Source organism: Leguminivora glycinivorella, chromosome 10 (genome assembly GCF_023078275.1).
Source record: "Leguminivora glycinivorella isolate SPB_JAAS2020 chromosome 10, LegGlyc_1.1, whole genome shotgun sequence".
Lineage (NCBI taxonomy): Eukaryota > Metazoa > Arthropoda > Insecta > Lepidoptera > Tortricidae > Leguminivora > Leguminivora glycinivorella.
In genome coordinates, this window is record NC_062980.1 from 10,554,747 (window position 1) to 10,565,397 (window position 10,651).

At 42.0% G+C, this 10,651-nt stretch overlaps 2 protein-coding genes across 3 annotated transcripts; both read left to right on the forward strand.

Moving 5' to 3' along the window:
* Nucleotides 1-353: 353 nt before the first annotated feature.
* On the forward strand, nt 354-3,243 carry LOC125230646 (dorsal-ventral patterning protein Sog-like). The gene is made up of 4 exons (XM_048135874.1): nt 354-607; nt 719-852; nt 2,233-2,505; nt 2,975-3,243. Exons 1-3 carry the CDS (start codon nt 401-403, stop codon nt 2,462-2,464), a joined length of 573 nt encoding a protein of 190 aa, XP_047991831.1. The 5' UTR covers nt 354-400; the 3' UTR covers nt 2,465-2,505; nt 2,975-3,243.
* Nucleotides 3,244-3,518: 275 nt separating this feature from the next.
* On the forward strand, nt 3,519-10,508 carry LOC125230645 (dorsal-ventral patterning protein Sog-like). 2 transcript variants are annotated; one of them, XM_048135873.1, is made up of 9 exons: nt 3,519-3,695; nt 4,618-4,785; nt 5,317-5,526; nt 6,483-6,662; nt 7,391-7,511; nt 7,792-8,033; nt 8,310-8,486; nt 8,761-8,786; nt 8,868-10,508. In XM_048135873.1, exons 1-9 carry the CDS (start codon nt 3,690-3,692, stop codon nt 8,905-8,907), a joined length of 1,170 nt encoding a protein of 389 aa, XP_047991830.1. In that variant the 5' UTR covers nt 3,519-3,689; the 3' UTR covers nt 8,908-10,508. The 2 variants fall into 2 exon arrangements, with proteins under 2 accessions (XP_047991830.1, XP_047991829.1); XM_048135872.1 differs by having other exon boundaries at nt 8,761-10,508.
* The last annotated feature ends 143 nt before the right edge of the window (nt 10,509-10,651 follow it).

Sequence of the window (10,651 nt, forward strand, 5' to 3'; positions counted from 1 at the left end):
ATGTCTATGGATAGCTGTGCCAATGTTAAATATCAAAGCACTGAATAAAAGCAGAGCATTTGGTGACACATTTTGTCTGATATGATCTTTTGGTATCTAATTTTTGGTTTAAATTGGTATTTAATTAACCATCTGTTGCAGATTATGAACATACGCTTTAAAATTTTATTTTGTTGTTTCAGCACTCGAGGATAGCCCGATGGTTGTAATGGGTCCCGAGGAAGATGAACTAAGTATGAAACGTAAGGATGCTTATCTGATAATTATTTTGAAACTTAATGATAATATTGATAAGCTGTTTCTACTTCCATGTTATCCGTCATGTAGCTTTTAACTTTAATTTCCAGATTTTGGCGCACTTCTGACGGGTCGATCTCCGCTGTGCATTCGCCGCGATGACATGACAGGAGTGCCAGTGGCTCCAGGGGTAGCCACGGCTCGGTTCACTTTCCGACGACGCCACCTGTATTGGTCGGTCATCTTGGGGCCTTCGATGACACCTCCGAGGGCTCTATCGTTTTTGGACAGAGGGGAGAGATTATTGCTTGAGCATCCTTTGAAAAAGGCCAAAGGAGTCCACGCGACGTATGAAGAAAAAACTGAGAAGGTACTTAAATGATATCAATCTCTTGGTTGGTAGCTAGTTCCGTTGCGTTTCTGAGTATCCACTCTTACCGCTAATGAGTATTAATTCTTACCGCTAATCTGTTCTTTACAGTTGTGTGGCGTCTGGCGCCGGGTGCCTCGCGAGTACAAGCGGTTGCTCCGCGAGGGTTCCTTATACGTGGCTTTGATATGGGGTGATGAAAAGAACAACTCCATGGATAGCACTTTGAGCGGTCGCATTAACAGGTTTATACAAAATTTTGCTGAGTATATCAACCATTTCGAGTTATTTTATTCCAAGTAATTACAGATAAATGCGTATACTGATAATAAACATTGGCATTTTTTCATAAGCATAAACAACTATTTTCTCTTAGCTATATTTTCAGCAGACTGACTTAGCAACACATATTTTCCCAGATATTGTAAATTAACTAATGATCGCATTGGCATTTTTTCATAAGCATAAACAACTATTTTCTCTTAGCTATATTTTCAGCAGACTGACTGCTAAGTCCCAGGGGGAAAATATGTGTTGCTAAACACATATTTTCCCCCTGGGATCAATGATTCGCTAAAATAGATCGCCATGATAAAGTGCCCTTGAAGCAATCATTCTGAGAATTGTGAGCCGACAGCCTTATAGCACGCTGTGTATTGTAAATTAACTAACTGTGTGATGAATTGCGGAAAGTACCGCCTTTACTGGTATTGAGATAGGAAAACTACCAAGAAGCAGTTCCCATGCCCACGCTTCTTACACGTAGGTACCTACCCAAGCGGTTCCTAATTTCCAAGACTCACATTCAAATGACGATCGTTAATTTACCATTATCGTTGTGACTAGAATTTCAATTGCGAACGTATCCTGCAAACTAAATTATAGAATCATAGAAAAAACGTATTGAAATAGTTGTGTTAATGAGCTTTATTTACGCACATTGTCGTAGTAGTGGCATATAAATAAATACTCGCGCAACAAGACGCCCAGACGAAAGTGTTAAAAGTTAAAACACGCATTCATCTTCTCAAATATACGCGTCGCTGGTTACGTCACGTTTGTTTACTAGACTCGATGCTCTAGTTTCCCGCTGCTATTAGGTTAGGACGCACCTTTCCGTGTTATTAAAAGTTAGTTTATGGTGTTAACAGAAGAATGGTGTCATCAGAAGTAAATTATGTCTATACTTTTTCTTCTAACTTTAAAATAAAAATACCCAATTAAAGTAGGTAAAGGAATTAAGACGTATGCTATAAAACTGCTATAATACACTATAGGTTTGATCGTCATGACTTGTTTTGTACGCGTATTGTGTAGGCACCTACATAAGATATAACCACAAAATTAAAATTTTGAAAAAAAAATACCCCCGACATATTGGGCCGATTCATGAAACATGGCTAAGAACACTCCCGACTAATTCAGCTATCAAACAAAAAAAAAACCTAAATCAAAATCGGTTCTTCCGTTCGGGAGCTATGATGCCACAGGCAGACACACACACAGAACGACAAATAGACAGACAGACAGACACGTCAAACATAAGTTAGTTTTTGCGTCGGGGGCTAAAAATATAGTAACTCTCAGAAAATTATGACTAAAAAGATTATTTATTTTTTGACCAGGTATCCGGCACTATCCACGGAAATGTTTACATCACTCCTGGAGCCCGAACAGCCACCTGCAGTCTTCGCGAACGGAGCTTGCGACGACGTTCGCCTGCCTGGCCAAGAACCTGGATGGTGGGGTGGGACCGCAGTAGTTACTGGTGCCGCTGGAGCAGCGCCCAGCTTACACCTAGCTCTGATTTACAACGGAGTCTTCCCGCCGTCTGGCAAAGATCATGCTGTCAGGTGATGCTCACACTGCCGGAGAAAAATCAGACTATTATAGACGAGGTACGGAATTGTCATAATGATAAGTACATAACTGTAATCAGTCTTGTCTTGAAAACAAGTGTTGGAAATTAATTAACCTAGACAAAGTCATTCCTACTTGTCACATTAACGTCCTGTTTGAAATGTCATACGAAATTGTCAAACGATTAAAAACGACAAGGTACAAAAATCGTCACTTATTTATGGCGGTGACTGTACCAACCAGCGCTATGGATAGTTTGGCATTATGCTGAGTGGTAGAATCAATTTCGTCGTAAATTTTTGTTTTGTGGGCGTTGTGGCGTTAAATTAATGAATTTCTATTCTAATAATAAAACTACCGTGAGACACTGACATGTTAAACATGACATGTAAAATCGGGTAACTCACGTAAAATTGTCGAAGGCCGCTCGACATGTTTCGCTCCGTAACGAGGAGCATTTTCATTGATTTCTATTCTATTATAATCGTACATTTCTTGTATCCATAGATCCAACCTGTACCTAAACCAAGCTACGAGATAAACGTCCTTGAAGTATCAACTCCGGTATCAGCAGCAGAACTACGCTCACTATCACGGGGCCGTCTACTTCTGACTGTAGAAGCGGAAGGAGCCCCTGAGCGCCGCATTTCAGGAAGCGTCAGGCAGAGAGCTGCTTGCGAGGTGTTCCATTCCCCACTGTTGGCAGAAAGGGCACCCGCCTCTCTTGCTCCTGAAGGCATGGCTGTGCTGTATATTGATAAGGAGGGATCTCTTGGATATTCTCTTCTATCAGTTTTGTTGTTGATGATTTTATTCAGGTAATCGTCTTCGCACGTTCGCATCTTCTATTGTTAATTTACGTCGCAAGTTTTTTTTAAGGGATGTCCGTTGAAGAGCCATATTTGTTTTCTTAAATGTACTTCAATTTGTGATTTCGCTGAGTAATTAATTCGTTTTAATCCAAGGCACCAATCGTTTTACGCTAATCAACTCGACGCGCACGTTCTGGTGGCTTTTTGTCCGTGTGTAATAAATTCAATAATTTATTTTTAGGTCGAAAATTTGGGAATCACTGATCCAAAAATTACTCTAGTGGAAGAGCAAGGAAAACGACATTCTCAAGTTGAAATTCTGGATACAAGAATGGGAGTTCTGGCTCGACCAAGTGCTCGCATTTTCCCACCGTTGTACGAAGATCAGTTGGCTGTTCATATTGGAGCTGATGTTGGTAAGTTATTAAAAATTCAGATACATATACAGGTTGTTGATTTGGTCACCGGAAAGAATTTACGTGGTAGGTAAAACTGGTAAAAGACCCAGTCCCAAACTTGAGAAAGTAGGCAATTGTGACCATATGTGACAATTTGGTTGATTTCAAATTAAAGATTTATGAAAGTAGCCATTTTGATTGAATACGGCACATATTGCAAGTAGCGACTATGGATAGTGTAGTGGTGTAAACAAAAAAAAAACAAAATGGAATCAATTATCGGCCAGCAACTGTGGCTGAACTGTTTCTTGCAAAGAAGAAACTGACTCATTCTTTATCTGATTATGTATCTCAACGAGTATGTTCACACTGTACCGGCAGCTTCTGAGAAACCACTCAAGGGAAAGGGAAAATGCCTACTGCAACTTGTAAATTGTAGACACTACTACAGTTGAAGGGCAGACTTGTTGGCCTTATCGTATTGAGTGCCTAGTTTCCAAGAATTCTTGAATCCCATTTATCCTATTGTTAACTACTTAATCATAATCACTATAAAAGTTGCAAAATGTTAAATTTAATGCAATACAGCATCAAAAGTTACGGATTCGACTATGCGTACCTAATAACTTCTTTACCTATCAAAAACGATGTATGTGCACCATACATAAGGGCCAATTTACACGGTGCGAGAACTTCCATGAGACTTTCATTAGAATGCGGCATTTCGACAGTGGGTTGATTGGATGTCACTTCAATACCTATTCCGCAATGTATCCGGTATCCGCATGCGAGTTGAAGGGATGGAGAGTGACATAGGCTACTTTTTGTCTCTTTCTAACGCGAGCGAAGCCGCGGGCAAAAGCTAGTGCTAAATAAAGCTTAATGCGACGAAGAACAATTCACGAATCCTAAAATTAATCTTTTTATGTCGTGTTTCCAGGCCCCCCTGTTCTCCGCGGCCGCCTTATGTCTCGGCCGCTGCCGGACGCGGCAGGCGAGGGCCCAGCATTGCTCCGCCGAACCGACGCACGCGCACCCGTCTTCCGCTACTCCCGTCGCTGGTCTCGCTTGGCTGTCGGTTGATTCTCTTTGTGGAATTCATTATGAGGTAACTTTTACTAAACTTACTCCAAATCTCTTGCTGTTCAACCGTTGTTGTCGGACGAAATCAAGTACTAAGCTAAGCTAAAATAGGCAGACTTCTAAAAACTTTCTATGAAGTTATAGAAAGTTTTTAGAGTCTGCCTATCTTAGTTGACTTATCAAGCAGAAACGGAAGGGTTACATTGATTCCTGTTACATTTTCTTAGCATAATTCTAGATACATTATACATTATATTGATCCACGTTAATATTAGAAAGAAGACATCTTCATGTTGAGCAACGCATTGCTAATATTTTCTCACAGGATCTAAATAATCTACAATAGTGTAGGTATGCAATTTCTTGACTAAAGTTCTTCGATGCTCTTTTTAGGCCCACTTGCACCAACAATTTAACTCAGGGTTAGTGGGCTGTCAACTGTCAAATTCCATATAAAATGGTGGGTTTACCCGAGGGTTAATCCATTTTCATTGGTACAAGTGGCCCTTATACTATTACGAGTAGGTACTTTTATTTACCTCTTGCTCTTGTTAAGGTGGTAGTAACCAGCAACCCAGGCGTGTGGTCTGCCTTCCTCGAGACCCACGCGGCGTCGGGCGCCAACTCGCGAATGCTGGCCGGCATGGAGGGCTGCGTGCTGGAGCCCCATCCTGCTGAGCTGGCAGCTCTGTACGCTGGCGCTGCGTACCTGGACCTGAGGGCGCCGGATAACGACACTGCGTTGTTGCGCACGCGGTTACCACAGGTAACCTACCGTTACCTATTTTACGTTAAGGGTTTGAGATTTAGAACATTACGTTCGCGGGTTTGCTATGATTATGTCCATCTTTTGAAGTATATTGTGGTTACATTAAGGGCCAGTTGCATCAACCACATTTAACAGACACATCATCGTCACGCAGCAGACGTCTATGGAACTTCCCATTCAATAAAATTTAACGAACGCTTTAACGATGACAGACGGTTTGATGCAACCGGCCCTAAGTCATTGTTATGCGCATACTTTGTTCAGACATGTTCGCGTCACGAGGTCGAATCTTATAGTTAAGACAGTAGTTAGGTTTCTACTATATTAATTGTAGTAATATAATTACTTATGCTTTCTTAACACATTAATAACACTTGTAATTTTTTCATGCTGCTTACCTAGGTGACAAGAATTACAAGGTAAGTCTTTTGTAGGTCTTTATTTTATTAATATGGAAAATGGAAAATACTAACCCCCTTATTCATAAACGCACTCTAAAGTTATCAAGCCGATAAAGTTCGTTTGTCCTTTTCCGACGTATTTGTGTGATAGAATGGGACAAACGAACTTTATCGGCTTGATAACTTTAGAGTACGTTTATGAATAAGGGGGTTAATATGTACTTATAATATACCTAATTACTCAGTGGGACAATTATTATACAAATCGACTTAGCACCACAGTAAGCTTGTTGACTAGAATACATTTCATGGATAGCCGAATAAATACAAAGCACAGAAAACCTCTATAACTCAGGGAAACAGGACATAAGTAAATAAATAAATACCCTTTAGATTTGAACACAGGACTTTTTACTTTTTAGGTAAGGTCACCAACAAGGCCTAAACTTAAATCAGTTCAATTGTTCCAAGTTTCGCTTAGGAAAATGAGGAGAACTTATAAGTATCTACTAACTTACAACATTTTTCTCAATTTACATTCGCCTGTTCCAGATAAGCGTGCCCCAGTCGTGCCTGCCCTCACTGACATGGCCGATGGACAACATACCAAATGTCAACTACCCCCCGGAGCAGACAAACTCGCTGCCCACAGACAACTCGTTGCCAAACACTGCCTCGTGCTACTACAATGGAAGATTTTACGAAGACGGCGCCCAGTGGATGTCGGCTGAGGTACGTTGGATTCCAGATAATGCTCCAGTCGTGCCTGCCCTCGCTGACATGGCCGACAGACAACGTGTCCGAGTATGAACTACCCACTGGAGCAGATGACCTTATTGCCCATGGACAACTCGCTGCCGAACACTGCCTTCTGCTACTACAGTGAGAGATTTTACGACGACGGTGTGCAGTGGTTGTCATCTGAGGTACGTTGAGTGATCTTCGCTGTCATGGCTGATGGAAAAGATGTGATGATAAAAATAAACACTTGTTTCCTAAAAACTGCAAATTCACTTACTGTACAGTGTACCTTGTTCATTATTGATGAATGATCTTTAGGATTGTCACCCTCGTGTCTCCTAATGATTGAGAGCGACGTAGGTGGCACGTTTTTTGCTACGAATGTGCGGTCACACTCGCGGCAGGTCAGCACCCCTCCGACATAATTGTAAGTAATAGCCACAGGTGGTCTGGCTTTTAGCTCATCGCGCTTAGCGTCGAGTTCTGTGCGCCGTCTAGCTTAGTCTCCTAATGATTTATCATTGGTAGCAGCCGCTTAACATATTCGCATGTAAGAAAGTCTAGCTACGGGCACACTACACCTGTCAGGTCGTGTTTACCGCTCTGGCTGACACTGTTTGAATAATCTTTAGAATATCAATGATGATGTCACTTGTAGGTATAAGATTGTATCATAACACCAGGATAAAATTATTAACCAACTTTTTCCCTTTTTCCAGTCGTGTCACATGTGCGGCTGCGAGCATGGCGTCCTCCGCTGCGATCCAGTGAGGTGTCCACCCGTCAACTGTGCTGTGCCAACTATTCAGCCTCCAGGCCAATGCTGCCCTATTTGCACAAGTGAGTTCACCTCTTTATAATAAATATCAGATATTTGAATGGTATTTAGATTCAGATTCAGATTAATGATCCATTACAAGTATAAATACATGAAAAGTCAGACTAGCTAGAAATGTGATGTACAAGATCATGAAGTTGTCCATTAAAATAATGAAATTATTACATATAATGTCATGTTACAAGTTACAACTAAATGAATCAGCCAAGCTGATTGCAGACTGAAAACCATCATCGAGTAAAATATGCCTCAAGATTAAAATCAGAATGGTTGCTTTTTCAGATTCGACGACAGCGGTATGGAACGAGTCCCACGGCTGCCACCTAGCCGGGCAATACCATGCGCCTGGCTCGTCCTGGCATCCATACTTGGTGCCGGGCGGGTACGATACGTGTGCGGTGTGCACGTGCGAGTTTCCCACGCGTCAAGTGAAATGTCCACGGGTGCGGTGCCCGCCGCTCAAGTGTTCGGATAAGGAGGCGTACAGGCCCGACAAGAAGGCGTGCTGCCGAGTTTGTCCGGAGGTCAGTTCACTAGCTTACTATCCATTGCTTTAGATGACGGATAGCATTATGTGACAAGTTCCATGGCTGCTACTTGGCCGGATAGGTACGACACGTGCGCGGCGTGCACAAGTGAGTTACGCACGCGGCAGATGAGGGGCACGCGGAGTGGTATTTTGATTAGCTATCAAAAAGGTGTTTGCGCTATCGAATAAAAAAAAGTTCTAGCTGAAAAAACCTTCTACGTCTTGAAGAATCTTCTCTGAGATAAATTATGTTCTCTTCTATTGTTTCCAGAAAAAACCTGAAGACGAAACGCTCATCAAAGATCAAGAAGGTGCGCCAAAGACTGCTGAAGAAATCCTGGCTGAGGGAGGCTGCAAGTTCCCCTACGGACCGTTACCTAATGGCAAGGAGGTGCATCCCAATATACACTCGCACGGCGAGCAGCGATGCGTCACATGTCGCTGCAAGGTAAAATCTTTCGCTACTTACTCTTTCATTTCTATTTTGATTCAGAAAACGAGTTTGATGACTGTTGACTTAATCATTTAGTCACAAGACCGATATCACGCATCAAAGCGTCTAGCTGTAGCGCTTTGATGCGCGATATCTGTCTTATAAGACTCGTGCTGGAGCGCAGGACCGTGACAAGGGCGTCTTGCAAGAGAGGCCTATGCTCAGCAGTGGGCGATAAAGGACTGTTATAATAGTGATTTATTAGCTTACCTTTTTGTACTTGTTTCAGGACGGAGAAGTGACGTGCGTGAAGAAGCGGTGCGGGCGCGGCGCGTGCCTGCGCCGGCGGCGGGGCGACACGTGCTGCGCGTGCCCGCGCCACCGCCGCCAGCGCGCGCCGCGCCTGGCGCGCCCGCCGCCGCCGCCGCCGAGCTGAGCGGCGGGCGCCCGACCCGACCCCTGCTATGTCAACATCTGCGGCTAGCGGGACCTGACGCCGCTCCCGCACGGCGACTCCGGCGGGTGTTTACATGACACGGGTGCCCCGGCGTGGACCCGTCTAGGACGGCTCGTAGGCTAAGTGAGTGAACGCTTCGCTCTATAGACTGATATATTTTTATGTACTCGTGCGATTCGAATGTCTAGTTGTAGTCGGCGGTCGCGCCGCGACCGCGTCGGCCCGGGATTCCGATCGACGGACGAATTTTAGCTTTACTGTGTATTATTCGGCGATGAATATTTACTTACCCACCGGTATTTTAATTGGTATTATGATGTCACGAAATTTTGTAGGCGCATTACACGCTGACCCGACAGTGAACACGTTTAGAGTATTAGAGCTCGCGCCCGGGAGTGAGAGAAGGCGAGCGGTCGATATCGTTGAAGATGTGCCATATTCTCTTAATGTAAATATAAATTATTATTTTTTACTATACTCATGTGCATATTTATTTACGATTGTAACGTGTATGTGCGTCACGCACGCTTAGGTAGTCGTGTTTGAACCATCACAAGCTATCATTGGATTGGTCGCCTGATTTGTGCATTTGCTTTTAGTTTTATGTAAGTACAGTTAACTAATTTAATTTGTAGTCCCCTGTGGAAACTTTTCTGAAGGTGCTTTTTAGTCGTATGTGCGTAAGTAGCAGTCAATTGTTTCACAGTCTATGATTTAAAGTTTATGCTGATTTCGACTGAAAAGCACCATGCCACAACACGTTTATTGACGTGTTCACAGCAGTATGATGAGCTTGCACAGCGGCCTACAGGTCAACTTTGATTGAGTGTACGTATGCCAGTGCGTGAAACAGAGTCACACACAGACTCCTCAAGCGACAGATATTGTTATTCGTTCATTATAAGTAATTATGTCACGTAGGTTATAAATAGGTGCAGATAAGTTGCGGCGACCGACATCTCGTCGCCGGAATGTGAATGTGTAAATAATTTAGGTATCACTTTACGTTAATGTTTAATTGCTGCATAGTGATTAACGTTTTGCATTGTATATTATTTTATACTGATTACATACGGATTGTACTATGGTTCAATAAGTAGGTAGCGACTAGTTTGATTAATTACTAGGTTAACGATTAGTTACGTAATTAAGGAAGCTAGTCCAAATGTTCGAAGGAGGAAGCCAGGTAGCCAAGAACCATTTTGAGAAATCATTTTACAATTCATTATAAGTTACTTAAGTAATACTTTTAACTTAAGGATTTAAAATTAGCCATAAAGAACAAAATTCACGTTATTGTGGGTTCTAGTCCATCAAAATATATATTTGATTTTGTGATTACATTTTATGTTACGGCTATAAATATGTGGATGTCTGATGGATATCACTAGGCCTCGGAGTTTTTATTGCACTGTAAGAAGACGTTAGCGAGCAGTGGAGTTGACATTAGAAGTAAATTGAACCATACTCATACACTTTACATATTTAATTTATGTAACCAACTTCTTGGGCACAATGCCTCAGCTCCTTAGATTTAGATTTTTAGTTTAATTCTTATTTTTAATCGGTTATGATATTTATTGTATGAATTTTACAAAATATGGTAAGTGTTTTCAAAAATAAATAATTTATTAATTCATTTCTGAGTATGAATAAATAAGCGCGTAAACCTATGTAAATGAAACCAGGCAATAATTCAATAGTATCATTTTAATGTTTTTGA